Source organism: Cervus elaphus, chromosome 11 (assembly GCF_910594005.1).
Source record: "Cervus elaphus chromosome 11, mCerEla1.1, whole genome shotgun sequence".
Classification (NCBI taxonomy): domain Eukaryota; kingdom Metazoa; phylum Chordata; class Mammalia; order Artiodactyla; family Cervidae; genus Cervus; species Cervus elaphus.
The window spans coordinates 10456223-10477853 of record NC_057825.1 but is presented as its reverse complement, the minus strand read 5'-3'; the positions used below and the strand labels follow the sequence as shown (position 1 = coordinate 10477853).

Below are 21631 nucleotides of genomic sequence, written 5' to 3'. Positions count from 1 at the left end.
GTTTGTTTACCTTGTCTCTAGAATCTTTGTTGGAGTAAATTAAATTTGCTGATATAAGCTATATGACAAATGAGCCCTGATCCTTTAGCCACTCCTATATATATGGTTTGGGTTTTGTTAGTCAAAAACAATTAAGAGTTGATGCTCTGGGTCAAGCTTTCTCCTTGTTCCATGTAAAGGGTGCTTCTGGCAGATCCACATCCCAACAAATTCAAAGACTGGTTCTTTCACAGGGTACAAACTCTTTATAGACTTAATTCACTGGAAAAACAAAAAGCACAGGCAGAGGCCAAGTCCTATGGGTAAGAAAGAAATCACAACCTAAAAGGCCAGGTTCTCCAGTATGCCTAGCGTGGCTGTGGCCATGGGGATAAAGGCAGTGACACTCACTGAATGCAGCCTACAGACTGAGTGCTTTACACGCATTTAGTCCAAACAACAATACGCTGCCAGGCAGACAGGGTTGCCCCTAATGAGAGAAGACATAACTGTGGTAGAAAGGTTTGACTTGCCTACCTTCACAGCAGGTGTTAAAGGGACAGCTGGGCTGGGGACTTGGGCTGGCTGGTTCCACAGCCTTCGCCCCTTCCACGAATCATGCTGCCACATCAGCGGAAGCTGGGAGGAAAGCACCCCATCCCCACTAAGCCGGGGACCCTGTCACCTCTGCCAGGGGAGGAAGGACAGCACCATGGTTAGGGACCCAAATGTGGATTCAAGCCCTGGCTCCCAGCTTACCTGTGACCTAGGACCAGTCCTGCAGCTTCTCTGAGCTTTAGCTTTCTCATTTATAAAGCAAAAATAACCACCAATTCAAATAGTTGTTTTAAGGTTAGTTGAAATGATCTTTTCAAAAAGTGGGAGACTGCCTGGCAAAGTTTGAACATTCAATGAGTGGTAGTAACTCTTATTACATTCATAACTCGACATGCTACTTAAAACTAGAGGTCAATGGAAAAAACTGTCACCTCAAAGGTATCATTTAACATGTGAAGTAATGAAAGATAAAGCATCCTACAAAAAGAATATTAGTGTTTTCTATGCCATGAGGATGTATATTTGTAAGTTCAGAAATCTATGTCAATATGAACAGAATTTAAATCATACATTTTTACATTTTAATGAGTTCTTTCCTATTTTCTTAAGAACATTTTTTAAAACCACAAAAAGTTAAAAGGTACACTGAAAATCCATGTAACCACCACCTGGATCCTACAATTAACCCCTTACTGTATTGGCTTTATCATATATCTATCCCTCAGTCCATCTTTTTAAAAAAAGTGTATTTCAAAGTAAGGAACAGATGTCAGTACAGTCACGCCTGAGCAGTTCAGTGTGATTAACAGCAACTGGTTTTCAACATTTGTTAAGAATCTTCTGGTAAAATTTACATACAATGAAACACATATATTTTACAAGTACTATTTGATAGTTTTGGCAAATGCATACACCTGTGTGACACCAGCTTCTGTCAATACCTTTACTCCAGAAAGTTCCCTCATCTGCATTGCATTTTAAGTATTTTCGAAACACAGGGAAAAAAATGGGCTCAAGAATTAAGGGGTCTAGATTCATATCTCATCTACTTTACTCATTAGTAACACACATGAGTATGCACACATAAACACAGACGATATGCACGCACACAGCTTCAGTTTTCTCGATCACAGCAAGGAGATAATGCCCATCTCACAAGACTTCTATAAAGGTTAAATACAAAAATATCAGAATATGGTAACTGTTCAGTAAGTGTAAACAAAGGTCACTTTCCCTCCACTCCCTCTTTCCTGCTCTCCCTGTTTCTGAGGATGTTATCTTCAAAAAGAAAACGGTAAGGACAAAAAACAAACAAACAAACAAAATACAGTTAAATGAGAGATGAGGGGAAAAGGCATCTCTCTGCATAGGCAGTCCTCTCCCAATTTATCCACTCTGACTTCAGCTAATTAAACATCTGTCTCAACGATCTCCTCAGTGAATTAGTCATCCCCACTTTGTGACCCTGACTGTTGGTTGCAGCCTTCTCCTCACTTGCCACCACTCCCAGGAACTTCTAGAGTTTACTCACCAGGCACATGGCAAGGAATGATGCAGGGTCCCCATTAACCCCCTGCAGTTGCCCTTGGTGCTGGTGCTGTTCATAAAGCTGCCAGACGCGTCCTGCAACATGCCTCCCCAAATTACACCTCTTAAAGGGTGACAGCTTTTTTGTCTACATTTCTGATTTCCAGTATGATGCATTTTCTAAGTACTATATATTATGTACCAGACTAAAACTATTAAAAAATCTGTTAAAAAATCTGTTTTTTAACCTAGGTTTGATAACAAATCAAGCAGGTAACAACAAAAAATATCAAATAAGGTGAAGCGCAGTCTTGTGAATTACCAGCTAATTATCAGTTCGCTCTAAACACAGGGGGGAAAAAAAAAAAGATCTGCTGGTGAACAAATGGCCAGGTGGCAACAAGTAAAATGGCCTGGCCTGGATGCATGCCTTCCTCTACATATTGGTGTGTGTGTGTGTGCGTGCGGACCTGCGTGGGCAAGAAAGAGGTAGGTGGGGTGGGAAGAATTGTATCTAAACTCTGGAGGCACTTCTTAACAGTAGTTTTCTGAAATTAGACTTCCTCTCAATCCTTCTTCCCACTTAAACAGTTAACTGATGTAAGAACTATCTTTTAGAAGATGAGTTACTAATAAAAACTTTAAAAATGCTTAATTATGTTAGAAAGCTAGAAATGGAAATTAAAACTACCTATCCACTCATTGGAGAAGACCTTGATGCTGGGAGGGATTGGGGACAGGAGGAGAAGGGGACGACAGAGGATGAGATGGCTGGATGGCATCACCAGCTCGATGGGCATGAGTCTGAGTAAACTCCAGGAGTTTGTGATGGACAGGGAGGCCTGGCGTGCTGCGATTCATGGGGTCGCAGAGTCGGACATGACTGAGCGACTGAACTGAACTGACTGCCAACCATCAGCTTGGCAAAAGTTCAAGACTGACGACATCCAGCGCTGTAAGAAGGTGAGGAAAGAGGTGCTTGCACGTACTCTTGGAGTGTCCAAGGATGGGTAGATACTTTGAGGGGAAGTGTGTTTTTCTCAACATTTTAAATAAACAAACCTCTGACAAACAATCCCAAATTTAAAACCTAGCAAAAATGTGCAATGAATATTCCTGCAAGATTGCTCACTGCAATGTTTTTTAAATTCTTAAAATTTGGAAATAATCGAAATGTCCACCAATAGAGAGTTAAGTTAAATAAATTTAACTGAAAAGATAAAAATGCAGTAGTCACTCTAACACAGAAGAATGCTTATGACACAATATTGAGTTAAAAAAGAAAAAAAGCAAAATCATACCTGTTACAGGGTGTTATTTTTAAATGACATGGATACATTTTTCATGAGTTCATTTAACAAACCTTTTTTGGGTGTCCTCTATTTGACAGGCATTCTGCTAGATGGTAGGTATTCAGTGATTTAAAGAAAAACATAAAACAGGGTCCTGTCCACATGAAACTTACAGCCTATATGTATACCTGCATGTGAAGTGAATAAAAAACCAAATGGTTCACAACAAAGAAGAAACCTTCACTTTTTACTTCACACACCTCCAAAAAGTTGGAATTTTGTTTTCAACCAGTATTTAAATTTATTAAAAAAAAAAAAAAAAAAAAGACCACAACTCTTTAAAAGCCTATCTTCTGCCACCACCTTGTTTAAATATTAAGCCAGGAGACCTGGTGGCAGCTCCAATTCTCCCTAAACTGTGCATTCAGCTTGAATAAAAGAAATGAGACTTCACCATGGTGTCCACCCCTCTGCCTCCTGAATTGAGCACCACCCACTGTCTCCACACCCAGCGCCTGTTGGACAGAGTCCTCTACAGCCTCCTGTTTCGTGTCCTCAAATCCATTTTTATACAATGGCACATTTTCTAAAAGAAATTCTGACTATATCGCTCTCCTTCCAATGATTCACCTCTGTCATCATAATAAAATTCAAATTCAGCACAGTTTACAAACATGATCTGGTCCCAAACGACCATTCGAGCCGCATCCCCCCCACCCCCCCAGCTCCTCCTACTCCACCACCTCACTGTACTGAGCCACCTGCGGTTTCCAGAAGGCATGAAGTGCTCTTACTTTATTCTTCCTGCTGAAGAGCTCTTTCTCAACCTTCCTCACCTGGCCAGTTTCTGCTCACCTTCCGGTTTCAGCTGGAGTATTTGCTTAGGATAGTCCTCCCTGACTCCTTGAAACTGGACCAGGGCTTCCCTTCCACTGTGTGCACCCAGGTCCTATGTCTGTTTCCACCCAGCACTTGCATGGCATTGGGAATGCCTGGTTCTCTCCCCCACTAAACAGTAAGCGACTTGAGGGTAAGGACCAGTTCTTGGCTTCTGTGAAATCCCTGGTGCCTACACAGTGCCTTCGGCATAACTGCCCCCCAGTAAATCAATGGACTTCTAGTTTTGAGCAGAAGTAGAAGCCTAGCCTGATCGGCTCAAGCCCTGCCTAGTAGCTTATCCTCTGCCCCATCCCTGCTCGAGAAATTTGGAATATTGTGACTACACCTGAGAATACCCCTGCCTGGCATGTTTTTCTCACTTACCCATCTGGCAAAGTCCTAGTTAATCTTCAAAAAAAAAGCTGTCAAATTACTTACTCCAGAGTGCCTTTTCTCAGACGCCTGCCTCAGCTGGTAGTCTTTAAGCACTCTCTTATCTGTGCTGCTTTAGTAGCTCACGTACCATATTTTAGTGTCTCTTTTTTTGTCTGTTTCCTCATCAGGTTTTCCACCTGACTTCTCATACGGTGGCTAGAATGGAGCAGGCAGCACTGGATGATGATTACTGCACTAGGCAGGGTATCTCAGAGCCATTCCGAGCTTTCGGGCACACAAGGCCTCTGGTACGGTGCCCCTGATCCATCCTCTCAGGATGTTACAGCTCAGGAATGGAAAGCTCAGAAGGTAAGTACATGATGACACATTCGGTTTTCTTACTCTAAAACACATTTTAAAACATTTTAAAAATCAGGATACAGCTTACAATCCATATGTACATTTAATATAGTAGTATTTCTTTCTTCTTTCCTGAAGTGCTATTATTAAATGATCGGGGTTTCAGAATTAGTCCCTAGTGGGTCCTGGGAAAAGTCCCTGACTCCAGAACGCATGCGCCCTCTCCACCCTCACGGAGCTTCTTGGGAGTCTTTGTCTTTTCTTTTCTCTTCCATTTTTTTTTTTCCCCTTTAATCTAATCCATGCCCGTGACTGCCCCAGATGGAGTGAATGAATAGATTTTGTGATGGAAAAGGAACTTCTGAAAGATTAGCAACTAGTAGGAAGAGTAAATGCTGGTCAAACATAGTTTTGGCGAATGATCTATTTCGAGTTTTTCTGATGTGGCGGCTGCGAGAGCTCGTAACACCCTTCTAAAATAATTGGGTCTCTAAAGTGGTTCCAAAAGATTTTTGCTTGACATAAATTCTCTAAATTTCCAGGCTTTCTGGATAAAATAGTCGACTGCAATGCCATTTTTAACGTGCTCTGCTCTATACTCAAGAAGATCCATCAGGAGCCGCAGAGCACTCCAGACAGGGGGAGGCTCAGGTGAGATGAAACCACAAGATAAAGAGGCAGAGAAAGGAGGCAGGGGGAATATTCAACTCCAAGCTCCTTGCAGGGGCCACTTCTGACTTGTAAGCATCTTGGCAGTCCACATTTACTGTATTATTTTCCTATTGGGTCACTGGATACCAAGCATCAGGTCTTTATTGCTTATCCAACTCCCACAGGTGAGTGACATCTGCATGATTCCTTACTCTTTCATGAGGAGAAGTTTTCTGCAGAAATTACTGCCTCTTTGACAAAGAACATTTAAACAGTCCCATTTACCTTTTCTTTCTCCTTTTTAAAAAGAGCATTATTTGCTACAGCATAAGGAAAGTACATGTCTGTGTTTCTGGTTGGCAAACTACTTCCACGAAAGGAAGGTGGCTGGGTTTTTCTGTCTTTACAGTTACACGAGAAGCAGGACTCTGTTCAGTTTTACAGCCAGAAGATTCTTTAGCTTAGGAGAGTGTTAAAAACCCTACTCCATCTAAAACATATGGGCTTCCCTTTTCCAAAGGGCAGCTCAGGACAGGTGTATGTTGCTTTAAGAAAGCTAGACATAAAACATTAAAACTGACACCAATACAGATAAACTGTGCAATTACAAAAAGAATTCCTGGCTTTATATCCAGATTCACCACAGGGTTCCTTTAAATGCTGCACTTCCCTGGTGCATTTAGATCTTAGAATCAATGAACATTTCTGTTTACAGAATTTTAAATTTGTTCTCCCATTAGGGTTCTAATAAGCAACATGGTGCAATAAAAAGAGTACGGGCTTTGAGGTCAAAAAAGTCTGGGCTCCAATTTAAGATTCTGTCATTTGCTTACTGGGGAAATTTGGGTAACTTTAACTTCTCTGAGAACTGAGGAAAGGGGGGCTGAGAGAGGAAAGTGTATGATTACACATATAGTTATCATAGCTCCTTATTTCTAAGATGCACATTTCCCCCTACTTTAAAGTCTCATCTATAAAACAGGCACAATAAGATCTCCCGTCTAGGGGTGTTGTGCAGATTAAACGAGATGCTGTCTGTAAGTACACAAAGGCACTCAATAAATCACCTCTAACCCTGCTAGAGTACATCCTGGGGAAGGACCAGTTTCTCCCTGATACACAAATCCCCTTAAAACATTCTTAATAGTAGCATTGTATATAACTGTCTAGGCCTATCTGGCCTGAAAGTAAGGTGTCTCATGTGAGGTTGCAGGAAGAGTCAGAGGCTGACTCAGGTGCTGCCAGTCTATTCCAGCAGGTCTATTTGAGGTTACAGGCTGTGAGTCCCTACCTCGGCTTCCCAGGCTCCGGGCCTGATCTGTGCTTCTTTGTCATACTGCAACCATCAACTCTGTACTGCTTTCCAGTTCTTTCCTCTGTACGTCCCATTCCCTCTTTGGGCCTCACTGTATTTCACAGTGGTTAGAAGTTTGGATTTTATTCGGAATGCAACTGGAAGTCATTGAAGGGTTTGGAGCAGATACTATCTGATTTATATTTTTAAAAAACCTCTCTGTCTGCTGCTTTGTAGGCAAGAGAGTGGAGGGGCCAAGAGCAGAGGCAGGAAAAAGCAGCCAAGGGGCTGGTTCAACTGTCCAGGTGAGGTCTCAGTGATCTGGACTCATTCAATGAGGATGGAAAAGATTGAATTTAGGATATATTCTGGAGGTAAAAAAAGGAAAGACTTGCTTATGTTTAAGATGATGTATGAAGCAAGCACAGGGAAGAATTCAATGATCATTTTCACTACAATTTTTTTGAGAGGAGCAGAAAGTTAACTAACTGCAAAGTAAATGGAAATGTTCTTTTTATATTAAAGCAGTATGCCTTTAACAGCCAAGGCTTTGAAAGATACTGCCCTTCCCCAACTCTTCACCGCTTCAATGTGAAGGTCACAATTCAAATGTCAGTTTCTCTGAGAGGAACTTCCTGGCCATCCCAGGAAAAGCAGTGAGTACCTCTGCATCTCAACCTCTAGCTCTCAGCCCCTTCCGTTTCCTCTCCCTTAAGCTCCTCTTCAGCAAGGGCCCTACAGGTCTGGTTCACCACTGTCTCCCTGCCCCCAGCACACGTCTGACCCAGGAGAGGACATGAGGAGTGAATGTACACGCAGCTACAAATACAGTACGGATATTTACATCTTACGGGAATTTTTAAGATAAAATTTGAGAATCCAATGATGTCATGACTGGCTGTCCCTCAGACCAGAAGCCCACACACCCTATGTGAGATGTTTGCCCGACTCTCTGCTCCTCGCGGTACTTTAGGGAATAGTGCTTGAGAAGTCCTAGGCTAGACTATCCCCTTGGTGACATTCTAGGGGGCAAGTGAAAACACAGTAAGTTAGCAATCAACAATGTGGTCTGTGCCTCCGAACAGAGAAGTTAAGAGGGAGTTCACTTGACAAAGCTAACATTTCTCTCTCAAATTCTAGGTGAAACTTTCTACGAGAAAAGTAGCAATGAGTGCTGTAAGTCTTATTAACAATATTATAAGAACTTTTCAAAAAGGATCTTCAGGCTAATAAAAAATTGTCTTTCACATTAAAAGGCAAGAATGGACAGGGAGGAAGGAAAAAAGTTAATATGCTTCTGGTTCAATCTTTCAGTAAATGATAAAGAAGAACACCTCCAAATAGAGCCAGAAAACTATTCTGCTTAGAAAAACCTACTTCAAAGCCTTCTCTCTGTGTAGATTCACAGAGACTTATATTTCTGCATCAATGTTAAAACTGAATTTGTATCTACCTCCATTTCTCAACTGCCTCTGTCATACCCAACATTATACTTTAGGAGGCTGGTAATAATATTTTAAACAACAACAAAATACTAAGAAGCTCATTACTGATTTTGAGGATGAACCTGATGAAAGGAGAACTTGATGAACTAAATAAAGCCTCTACTCACTAAACAACAGGTCAGTATTAAATAAAGGTATCTGACAGGCTATTCTTCATTATGTCAAAAACATACCCACCCAACTTAAAGTTAGTAAAGAAGTTTCTGCTAATTCTTCTAAAACCACATTATTCATTTATAATTTTCTTAAACAGCGGGGATTTTTCTGCCAATGCAGGTAGATTCCAAATGTCAAGTGGGTCAGTAATAAAATGAAAAGCCAGAGAGAGAATCTAAAAGAGACATTTAAAAATGGTCTTAAAAAATGGGCCTTAGCAGAGAACTGACTGGAACACACTGTGAAAAGATTACTATAAGTTCAGTACATGAATATTAATAGCAAAACCCTGCAGTGTTCATAAACAGTTATGACTTGATGAAATAATTACAAATAATGCAAGTCAAAATTTTAGATCAGTTACAAGTGTCTGTAATGATATTCTATCCATAAAAAGCAAAAATATTTTATAATAAAACCCTAGAGGTTTCCATTGACAAAGCTATTCATCTAAACAAAGAAGAATTCTTTTGCTCAAATATGTACCATCTTTTGATTTTCCATAAATGAAAATTGGTGAGGGAATGCCAGAGGGGAAGGGCAACACAGTATTTAAACACTAGGATGGTCATTAAGCCCACAGCCTGATTTAATAAAGAAATAGTTTAAGTTCTCAATTTATTATCATTAAACAGAGAGTTGTACGGTCAGTTGGAAAAAACAGATGAGAGATGTTAAAGGTCTGTGAGGAAGCAGCTCAAGTTCACTGTCAGCCCAGCAAAGGATTTCTGAAATCCTGGTCTAGTACAACTAACCACTAATGCACAAATAGTGTAAGAACTCTTGACCCCACATGGAACATGTTGTCTAATCTTAAGTGGTATTTCTCCCTTCTCACTTAAGTTAAATAAAAGTAGCAGAGACAAATATTGTTCTGTGCTCAATCGGGTGAAAGCCGTTTGAAGAGAGGGCTGAGACAAACACCAGGTAGGGTAGGCACCTTCTTGCAAAGACTGAGCAGGTCCTTGTGGGAGAGACTTAGGAAGGGCAGAAGGAGGGTCTCTAACCTGGCATTTCCTGCCACCAAGTTCATGACTAAGTTTAGGTGTCAGGATGGGTAAGTAACAAGTATTTCATAGCCAACTGTGAGCATTAACAGACTTTTTTTTTTTAAGTAAATGTACTTGTGCTTTTCTCTATGATAGTAGGATTTTCCTCTTCATTAATCGCCCTCCAAAACAAGTCCACTACACAATACAAATTTCAAAGACACAGAACATACTCTGCCTTTATCGAGCTAACCTTAAACAAACATCCAGTTTCCAAACTGGAGATCCTTCTATTTCCTGAGACCAGACTTAACAAAGCAACAGAAAGAGCTTCTTATTTTTAAAAGCCTTTTGGATCAAGAAAATGGACAGTAATTTATGTAAATGCATCAATCTCAATTGACTTCTCTAGTATGAAAAGGAATAAATAATGCAGATCACTGTTCTTCAGACAAGTCCAAACTCTTCACCAGTGATACGGCAAAGATTCTGATGGAAACAGCAGGGATGTGTGCACAAAGGTGAACATAAATAAATGTGTGTATGATAACCGTGGTTGCTGGAGATGGACACAGATAAATAGGTCTGGAATTGGACAGGGACAGCTGGAGACAGAGGGAAAGACACTGGTTCAGCTTATGGCAGTGAGTTCATGAGCTTTCATGATCTAAAAAATCTGCAACAGCAAAATTTCTATTCAGAAGGTAAAAAAAGTTCTACCTCCTCTTGGGCGATGCAAAATAAAGCTATCTTAGAATATAATAAATATATCATAAACTAGTATACAAAAAATTTAGGAACAAAAACAAGAGGAAACGACCAGGATCCTAAAGGTAGATGAATGCTCATTTAACATTTGTAAATAACTGAAGCTGTTTAAATGCTATTAGGTTGGCATCTAGAACCCCCCAAATATCTACTTTCCCCTGGGAAGGAGAGGCTATGCCTCTTCAATCATCTCTTAAATGCAAAGAGGTTTGACCCCCATGCAATGGATAAAAGTCACCCAAAAAATGAACAAAAGAGGTGTTTGGAAAAACCAGAACACCATTCATCCCAGCTAACGACTTGTTCATTATGAGTGATGATGGATAAAGACTTCTCATGCTGAGATGAAATCAAGATTTATATGCATTGTTTCCTCTCCCAACTTGTGGGAAGATCATCATCATTTAATTCTATCTCTGCGGCCAGTGATGGGCATCCAGAGAGCTGGTTATCAAACGGCGCAGTCAGCTGGCAAAAGCCGAAACGTGCAGTTGGCACATCTGGACAGAGCCGCCACAGCCGAGGGTGAACAATGACTCCTGGCAAGCATCCAAATTGCTTGCAGACGCTAGCAGGTCTCATCTACAACCGCCCCTACCAGCATCTCTCTCTCTCTCTCTTTTTTATGAGAATCAGATTTTCATTGCTCCATTCAATTGCTCTCCCCTGCCATTTTTTACAGCTCTTATCGTTCCCCTGGAATATGGCCTTGAGACAGCTCATCCGTGTCCTTCACTGTGTTATCTCTTCTAACTTTTATTAAAACTTCAGCTTTCATCTGAAGATAGCTAATTAAATCTGGAACAGATTATATTCCTCCCCTTAAAAGGAACACAAAACTATTTTCTTCAACCTGAGCCACGCTTTTTTGCCCTTTCTGAAACATAAGCCAAAGGTGTTTAAGAAGTCTCATTTGTTTACAAAGCTCAGATATTTGACATGTCACAGACAGGCAGATTTATACTAAAGTTGGCTATGGTATGATAGATCTTTGAGCTATTTCTCAAAATATTTCTCAATACTGGGAATATTTTCTTTTCTTGTACCCTTTAAATATTACAGCTAATACCATGATCTTATTTTCTGTATAAAGTTGGGTAATGAGGAATTAGTGATTAACAGCTACTTGTTTGTGAGTGATTTCTTAAAAAAAGTTTTTTTTTTTTCTTTTTTTACAGTTGCTCTCATTTGGTAAAAATGAAAACATGTTTTATTCCATACCCTAAACACTAGCAACCAGAAGTTTCCTCCATGGAAAATTATGTGAAAACATGAAATTAAAAGCAGTTTTTCTACATAGCTTTACACCAACCGACAGTTAGCTCAAGTAGCTTTGTCTTAATCTATCACAAATTAATGAAGAAGCTTCCATAAGTGACATGAATACAATATTCTCACATATGCCACTGACCCAATTCCTTCCTTGGGCCCAAGGGCAGCTTAAAAATCACTTTCTGCAGTACATTTGCTAACTGAACCTAGCAATGATATCTGAACCAATCCAGGCAGCCATCAAACACCCACCTACATGCACACCCACACCCAGCATTTTTAACTAAGCATTAAGCTTCTACTGCCAGGGTGTGATTTAACTGTCCCACCTGAAATTTTCTGGGATCCTTTTCTTCGCTTCACTGCCTTTAGCAAGATTTCTTTCATGGTGACCTTTGTGTTGTCCACCTGAATAAGGGAGAATCCATGAGCAGCATTTCTGCAGGAAAAGACAAATATTAAATCATCACCAATATTCAGCCGAAGGGATGTGAATGCAGTCTTCACTGAGTTTAAGTATTAATAAGTGTACACTGAAGTGTCAATTATTAAAAAATGGGTTATAAACCTACTTCTAATGAGAGAGAGAGAAAAGCATTCTAATATGAACAGTTTCAAGTGAAAGAGAGGGCAGAATTAGGGAAGATTTTTCTGTTTATCTTAAAACGAATCCAATTGGTCTGTGTGGGCTACGAGCAAAATCCTGTAGCAAGGACTAACACATGATAGACCTGGCTGTGTCAGCAGGTGTCACTGCAGGCAGACACCACCATCATGCTAAAGCTCGGGGAGCACTGGAGGGGAATGCGGGGTGCATGCATGTGTCCTCAGTCACTCACTCGCGTCCATCTCTTTGCACCCCTGTGGACAGTCACCTGCCAGGCTCCTCTGTCCACGAGATTTCCCAGGTGAGAATACTGGAGTGGAGAGCCAGTCCCTTCTCCAGAAGATCTTCCTGACCCTGGGATTGAACCCGCGTCTCCTATATCTCCTGCATTCGCAGATGGATTCTTTACCACTGGGCCACCTGGGAAGCCTGGGCTTCCCTGGTGGCTCAGGCAGTAAAGGATCTGCCTGCAATGTAGGAGACCCAGGTTCGATCCCTGGGTCGGGAAGATCCCCTGGATAAGGGACTGGCTCTCCACTCCAGTATTCTTGCCTACAGAATCCCATAGATAGAGGAGCCAGGAGGTCTACTGTCCATAGGTCACAAAGAGTAATAACTGAGTGACTAACACTTTTACTTGGTAAACCCAATGTGGGGGGCACAGGGGTGGATATGATAGCCCAAAGCAATTCAGAATAAGGAAAACAAAGACTCCTCCTAGCTGGCAAACAAATAAATAAAGAAGCATTAATTTAAAAAAAAAACAAACCACAGTCTGTGTATACTTCAGTAGCCATGTTTTAATCTACTTAGTCCTAGAAGGTCAAGCAAAATATTAGCTGGAGTAAATAATTACAAGACAAAATAATAACACTACTTATAAGCTTCTAGCCAATCACACTTGGGGTGCAAGGGTCATCTAGACAGGAAAAAATGGTAAGGGGCAAGTACCCTTGAAAAAGAAGCCCATCCCTGGGTGAGATATAACTTCACTAAGGCCGTTAATTGCAAAAGCAAGTATCACAAACACTACTCACTATGCTTGGGCACCGAAACAAAACAGGCCAATTCCAAGCAGCTCATGTAACAAATGGGACCCAAGTTTCCAACTATGGAACATGGGAATTGCCACAAGGAGTTTGGTTGCATTCCCACTTCCCCACCAAGAATCTCAAAACGGAACACAGCCAAAAAACATGGCAGAACTTCATACTGACAAGAAATCGGAAAGAAAAGCCAAGTCCCAAGCTAAGCCATGGAAAAGCTTCCCAATGGTAGGACAGGCTGGGAAGGGGCCTTCAACCCAGCTTGGAACCAACCAGGTGGCTGGCTTTCCACGGGGGATGGGAGCTGATCTCAAAACCAAGGACCCAATTTGCTTCCCTAATACAAAGACATCTCCACCCCCTTCCCTCTCCATAAGGCTTGCTGTTTAATCCTTGACATTCCATTTGTTAAAAAGCAAAAGCCGATGCTGGTCTAGCCAGCACGATCATCCATTTTAACTTGGTCAAGTTCTTGCTATCGAACAGCAGGCCTGAGAACTGTCAAGCTAATTTTACTGAACACTCTGTTACTGAATCATGCCTGAGCCCCGGCCGTTCTTTACCTCAGAAGCTGGACCCCATCCCAGAACAATTTTTAAAAGTTTATTTTACTGATCAAAGCAAAATAAGAAATAGCTCTTTTCTTTTTTTTGGAAAACTATATTTAGGGAGCTATGTAGTAAGTGATACTTTGGCAACAGTTGTGAAATGTAAAGTGCCTGGTGCATTTATAAACTTGCGGGTATTTGCTCTGGCGCCAGGCCAGTGTGTGTTTGGAACAAACGCCAATCGTCCGCGTTCAGACCTGCCTTCCCTTGCTTTCTCCTCAGAAGTCAGTATGTGCTCCATCTGTGACAACATGTCGGGCGATGGATGAGAAGGACCTAAAAGGGAACGCCAGTTTTCGGGTACTTGCAAACTAGTCTTGGGCTGCATCTTGCGAACTTCCAGCTGCTCCGGGTTTCACCTCAACTCTTGTAGATTTCAGTTGGCTTGTAAATTGCTCATGGTTCTCGCCTAATCTGCTGCTGGCTGATAGCATTATTTCACAACCGTACGTTTATCTTTTCAGCAAAGGCGGACTAAAAGCTCGAAAGGAGGCCTTGTGTTGGGACTAACTTCCATAAATTAAAAGTGTCCTTTTAAAAAGATTTTTGAACGGAGGAAAATCCCTCGTCTGTACTTTTCTGTCATTTTACCAAAACGTACCTGGGTGACAAGGTTAAAGCATGCAGAGGAAATCCCTGACGCTTATCATCCACCGGCATTACTGATAAATTGTGTGGTGGAGGAATAAAGGATTACCTTCTGTATTTTTTCATTACACTTTTCTTTTGTTACAGAATACATAAATCCATTGTGGCACAATGTAATATGTATCACCATGCTACACCTGCGGACGCTTCCGAGCGGCTGCCATGTCTGTGCAGTCAGGAATGATAAGTGAACCACCCGTGAATGTTAACGATAGTGATCATTCTGAGGTAACTCGGCTCTCCATCTTCCTTTACAGCCTCCGTGCTGAAGCCAGGGTAGCAGGGTTCATGAGAGGAAAATGAAAACAACAGGGAAGGGAAGGGGCACGCTCGGTGTGCGGAATGTGCCTTCTCAAGTGTGCGGGCTCTCGCTTGGGGGCTCCGTGGTGGTGAAAACAAGCACCTTTTAAAGGAGAAAGAGGTTGTGACCCCTGCATCCTGCACGCTCAGCCAGACCTAATCAAAGTTTCCTTGGGTCAGCCTCGCACTCCACTCGCTCCTCTCCTGACAGACGGGATGCCAACCTCAGATCCTGTCCCAAGTCTACAAGACTTAAAATGTTTCTAAGATGCCAAGGGGACCGGATCGAGGTGCTTCTCAGAATCCATGGAGGTGCAACTGTTATGTGATGCTCCCATTTAATAAATGGATATAGAGGCTTGCTACCACAATTTTCAGCTTGACTTCCAAACAGTCTGGGTTTTATGCCTCATTTCTTCATATCCAGGGTTTTTTATGGGCTTTCTAAAATGTCTATTGAAATACATCCTTTAAAGCTGCCTTTATTTAATGCTGGGCACCGGGTCTGAGATGGAGGAGAGGATGATCTCAGGGGGAAATGTGTGCAGCAGGCAGGAAGGTGCCAGCCCTGCCTCCCTTCCTCACCGCACTGCGTTCTAGTCCCAGGGTTGTGACCTGTGCTGCGGATGACTCGGCCTTGGACAGACAGGCGGGTGGATGGACAGATGGATGGGTTACAAACCCACTCTCAGCTCAGAAACTGCTCCTCCCTCGTGGACAGATGGCTTCTCTTCTGCCCGTGCAGGGCATTCTGGGGCGGGCACTGAATAGCAGCAGCTGCCCTTCCACAGCCCCTGGGCTGCTGGCGCTGGGTTCAGAGCGAGGCGCCACCTCAGGGAGCTGACTGCTGCCAGGAATGCTCCAGTCAGTTCCAACCTAGGCCCTGTCAAGTCTCGTAACCACTGAAAAAGCGTATGGGCATTTTAAAAAAAGATTACTCACTTGAGGAATTCAGCTCTGTCCCAGTGCAAAACCACTTGGTTACCAGAGGGAAGTTTTTATACCTGCATTAACCTGACACAAGCATTTCTGCACTAGACATTAACCTAGAGGTGGTAGGGGACAGAGAAGAGGCAGGGGCACAGGTCTTTATCCGAGAAGCTCAGATTCTGCTTATAGGGGCAGAGCTGCAATCAGAACCCAAGTTGGAAGGCAACATATTGGAGACGAAAACACATGGGCTGGGAGTTCAATACCCTTTGGTTCAAATCCTGGCTCCATCACTAACTGAAATTTCGTCTTAACACGTGGGAACCTCAGCTGTGTCCAAGAAATGAGGCCACATGCCCACAGAATTGTCAGAAGGATGAAACAGACAACAAATGCAGAGCACCTGGAACCAAGGCTGGCAAACAGCAGGAGTTTACAGTGTTCTTTCTCGCGTGTTCCCCTCGTCCCAAGTCTTCACCCCAAGAGAGGAGGCCCCAGTCAGCCCGTCTCCCCTAAACCCCCAGCAGACAATGCTTATTTGGGGAGATGGATCTCAACCCTCATAACAGATAACACAGGTTCATTACAATGCGCAATCTGCTGGGCACGGTGGCAGCACTGGGATCTCATCAGTACAGCGCTTCCGGCCCAGGCATCGAAATCCCCCGAAGCTCAAAGAAGGGCACCCTGGGCTCCGGTTTCAAGGTTTTCCTTTTTGAGAGAGTAAACTGGAGAAGTAGGCGTGTTCTACCTCAGCTTAACTCCACTTTGGATGGGGTTGGTGGAAGTCAAAAATCATGGTGACAAGGTGGAGAAATCCAGTGAGATTTATTAAGAGCATCTGGATCTGCAGACCCAGATAAGAGGTTATCAGTCAACAAACACAGCAATAACAGTAGCGTCTACTACTTACTGAGCAAGTAGTCCACGTTGGGTGCTGTGGTAGGCCTTTCAGATCTGTATTAACTTATTCTACCCTAAAATAAACACTATTGTTATATCCATTTTGCCAAAACTGAGGCTGGAGACATTAGGGAACATACTTGAGGTCAGTCATCTATTCAAGACACTATTTTGGATTCAGAGGTCAACAGTATGGTCCCTAACCCAAGTATTACTGACACAGTCCAGCAGGAGAGAAAGACAAAGAAGAAAGAATTACAGTTCTGCATGGTCAGCACAGAGATGAGGGCAAGCTCAGAGCGCTGCCAAAACACAGAGGCATTTCACCCAGCACACAGGGGTGGGGGTGCGTCAGAGGAGCTTCTCAGTGGAGATGTCTCAACACATAGCTGCTGTTCATCTCTACATCACACTGAAACAATGGTGGCGACACCACAAGGCAGTTCTAGGATAGAGCCTGCTTTGGAGTCCGAGCTCTGCCTTCCCTGGGTAAATGATATAATCTCCCTAACTTCTAGTTTTCTCATCTACAAAAAGAGGATAATTCTCAGACTACAACATTGTTTTCAGGGCTAAATACTGGGCTGGCCAAACATTCATTCAGGTTTTTCTGTAACAGCTTACTTCTAAATACTTCTAAAATAGTTAACATAATACTTCTCATAAAAAATACTTAATAAGCAATAGACAGTACAACTATTGGGCTTCCCAATAGCTAGTGGTAAAGAACCCGCCTGCCAACTCAGGAGATCTAAGAGACCTGGGTTCGATCCCTGGGACAGGAAGATCCCCTGGAGAAGGAAATGGCAACCGACTCCAGTACTCTTGCCTGGAAAATCCCATGGACAGAGGAGCCTAGAAGGCTACAGTCCATGGGGTTGCAAAGAGTTGGACATGACTGAAGTAACTTAGGACACAAAATACCACTATCAGCTTTTCTTCATACAAAGAAGTGATATATATAATGATGAAAAGTGACAATAGTTGACATTTATTGAGTATAGATTTTGTTCATTTAATCCTCCCAGGAAAGGTGGGTGCTATCATCAGTCCCATTTAATAATGGAGGAAATTGAGGTCCGGCAAGACCGAGACATGTGCCTGGAGTTTCGCAGCTAACAAGTGGAGAAACCAGAACTTGAACCCAGGTTTGCCAGACCCCAAAGCCTGTGTTTTAAACCTCCCTATAGCCAAAGGGAGTTTGAGGAACTCAGGACAAAAAGAGACTTACAGGGAACATATCTTCCAGAATGGAACCACTGACTAGTCTATGGTGAAGGTCAACTTCCACTGTAACAAATTCAGTTTGACTGTAAATGTCCCAACTCTCAGACTCAGCATGTGACCTACAAGACCCTTTTCTGAAAGCCCCTGGAGAAGGTCCTGGTTTCCTGAGCCACAGCCTCAGTTTGTGGAAGTGGGATAAGGCTGACAGGAGCAGTGCCCCCTCCTCTAGGCCTGACCAGTTCATAATCCTGATGAAGACGCAACCCTTTGGTTCCCAGCCTGCTTTGGTCCCAATTCCATGCATGTTCATTCTCGAGCGCTTCAAGGTAGAAAATGAAAATATATGAGCAGGAGAAAGCCCTGTAATAACTGCAGCATGCCCGCTTTAAAGCAAGTCCTCTGGGTATATTACTTTATCCATAAAGAGAGTTTACGCTAGTGTGAATGCCACATTTTGGTTCCCCTTGCACTGACAAAAATCTTTTTTTTAAAGATCAAAGTGTATGGTGTGCGTATGTGATGTTTGACATTGGACAAAGTACTCTTTTTCAAAACAGACATTTTCCAAAAACATAACTCACTAGACTAATGGGCAGTGAGAAGCCAAAATGACTGCCCCTCCGCCTTCTCCTTGTGTGTCTTTGCCAGAGTCCTTGGGACTTGCCAAATCCGGTCATGCCTGCTTAGCTTGCTCGACTGATTGTGCCAGAAAAGAAAATAAGACACAGATGTATTTGAGCTCTTTGAGATGCCAGTAAGAGAGACAGCTAATGGCTTCATTTCGACCCTCCCCTTCCAGCTGGGCACAGGTGGGGGATAATGAGGTCCCTCTCTCTAATCAAACTCAATTATTTACTACTCTATATAACCGCAAAGACATTCACATTCAGTTCAGAATATAAAACACACCGTGGGCTATTTCCAACCACTGCCACTGGGTATTTATAACAAACTCAAGTGGCTAACAGTTTGCCTTGGCAGGAGTTTAAGTGTGTAAAGTTTTGCAAACTGTTTCTGTTCAGATATGTCCTGCTGAAATGGGGTCCCAGGCGGGGGTCCACAACTGTCAGGTCAGTGAACTGCATAACATCTGAGAATGTATCCACCACGCAGTGCAGACAGGATCTGGAAATCAAACGCTTCGTTCTACCACAACCTTCGGAGAAAGCATCACGGTTTTTTCAACAGCAAGACTGACATTGTATTAATAAACATTACAAGTCACTAGCCTGACATGTACATAGCAGCAGCTGACAGACTCCAACATAAGCTGAGGGGAGAACAGAGGAAATCAAAATGAGACATAGTAGCTAAACATGGCCCAAGCGGGTGGATCATGAAACAAATCACATTAATGTCAGAAACGTGAGTCCCAAACTTTTAAGATTCATAGCAACTGAAGCAACAATCTGGTATAATTTTTGGATACCAGAGTAACTTGATGGTTATCTAAAATATGGGCTCTTATTGTAGGAACAAAGCTATCCTGGCACCATTTCAACAGACATTCCAGGGAGCAAAACATACATATTTAGCTTGTCTGACCTTTAAATTCTTAGAAGTATGTAATTAATGCTTTCCATCTTTATTACTTGTTCCAATATTCCTGTCACTTTAAACAGACACAAAGAAAAATCTTTTCTTTTCTCTAGACAGTAGCTGTTGCCAAAAAGGAAATCAAGTCAGATTTACAAATACAAAATTAAACAGGCTACATATGTTACGTTTCCATACATGAGGACAATCTGGACAATGAAAATGTTTGCTAATACAACAGAATGAAAAGAAACAACACACAGTTGGTCCTCTACAACTCAAGCAAACAATAAATAACTAGGATAATTTACAGACATAATGTCAGGCCTGATTACAAAGAACACAGGCACCTTTTTTTAAAATTCCCTGCCCTATTTTAGCCCTGCCCCTTACCAAACTGTCTGACCTTGGGTAACACTTGTCTCTGATCCTCAGCTTATAAAGGTGAGCTGCTTATAAGGAATAACTGAGATAACAAGCTATGAGGGGCACCAAACTGAGTGTACAAAAATGCTCATCCCCCCCATCCCCATCACCTCCCCTCCGGACTCTCAAGGCAATATTACATAAGAGCAGGTGAGTTTTCAAACTAATGATATCTTTTTGTAAAGGTCTGGTCACTTGGGGTATACTGTAAAGAAAGTATACTAAAACCACCGAGACCCTTTTTGAAAGCCCTCATACAGAAAGAACAATGAATCTAGGGCATACCTTCTGAAAAAGCAGCTAATATTTTTCTCCTTATGCAGACAAGAGAAGCCACAGCCATCTTTGGGAGCCCTCTAGGCCACATCGCCCAGGGCAGCCCAGCTTCTGGTACAAGGCCCTCCAATGCTGAGCCAGTAGTCCATTTCCCAAATAGCAAAATCCTAACTGAATTCTATATGCTCTGCAGCTTTTGGTTAAAACAGCCCCTTTCCCATATCCACCTGATATATTAAACACTGCAAGTAAAACACATATGAAAGTGAAAATGTTAGTCACTCAGTCGTATCCTACTCTTTGCAACCCCATGGACTGTATCCCACCAGGCTCCTCTGTCCATGGAATTCTCCAGGCAAGAATACTGGAGTGGGTTGCCATTCTCTTCTCCAAGGGATCTTCCCGGCTCAGGGATTGAACCCAGGTCTCCTGCATTACAGACAGATTCTTTACCAACTGAGCTATCAGAGAAGCCCAAGTAAAATACATATATAGGCAGGGCAATTTAATTAATTGACTTCTGATTTAGGAGGATTCTGCTTTATTGCTTTTGATTTTTCTTTTCTTAAAGCTCTTCTTCCCCACCTCAGAGTAGGATGCCAGTGTGAAATAATAATGTCAACAAAGGTAACGCAATGACACCACACACATTGCTTTTGCCACTGCCATTTTTTAAACTCAATTCAGTGTCACAAATTCTGATGGAATTAGCCTATGCTGGGGGCTAACTGCGCTTCCCTGGTGGCTCAGTTGGTAAAGAATCTGCCTGAAATGCAGGAGATCTGGGTTTGATCCCTGGGTCAGGAAGATCCCCAGGAGAAGGGAATGGCAACCCACTCCAGTGTTCTTGCCTGGAGAATCCCATGAACAGAGGAGCCTGGCGGGCTACAGTCCATGGGGTCACAAAAAGTCGGACACAACTGAGCAACTGACACTTTGACTTTTGGAGGATGAGAAGAGATGGACAATGTGAGTTCCTCTCCTGTCCACCCCTCATCTGACCTGTCCAACAGCATAGCAGACCTTGGCTTGGTCATTGCTGGTAAGGAGCACTTCTTTGGATGTTGAAAATCAGCTGAGATCTAGCCCTTAACTATTAGGCGTCACTTCACACAGCTCTCTGTCCCCTACTTCTCCCTTCCCATACTCCTGACAGTCAACTTCAGTGCTTAGGCTCAGAGAAGCTAGCTGTCAGCAAGTTAGGGACTCCTGTTTATATATATATTGGCTTTGTACAAAATCAATCAAGAACAATGGATACCTTAGAAATCCGCTTGCTGATCTGGTAAAGGAGGTAGTGTTCACTAACAGGTTCCTAATTTGTACTTCGTTAAGAGTAATCCATTCTCCTTCCCCTAATGACAACTCTATTTCCAGGGGCTTCCTGGTGCCCAAGGGTCTTGGAGGAAAAGACCAGTGTAGCCTCAATTCAGTAAGAACACCCACCTCCACACTCTTTTTCACAGAACACTTTTCCAATTAGGGATTTATTTAAGTTAACTAGCTCCTCTTTTTAAAT

At 42.5% G+C, this 21631-nt stretch overlaps 1 protein-coding gene across 10 annotated transcripts in view; it reads right to left on the bottom strand.

The window, feature by feature from the left end:
* MAPKAP1 (MAPK associated protein 1) overlaps positions 1 to 21631 on the bottom strand; it is a 228102-nt gene that overhangs the window by 79456 nt on the left and 127015 nt on the right. For all 10 annotated transcript variants that reach the window (XM_043916842.1, XM_043916845.1, XM_043916844.1 and 7 more), the window contains one exon: positions 11935 to 12044. In XM_043916842.1, the coding sequence (XP_043772777.1) occupies positions 11935 to 12044 (110 nt within the window). The remainder of the gene's footprint in view (positions 1 to 11934; positions 12045 to 21631) is intronic.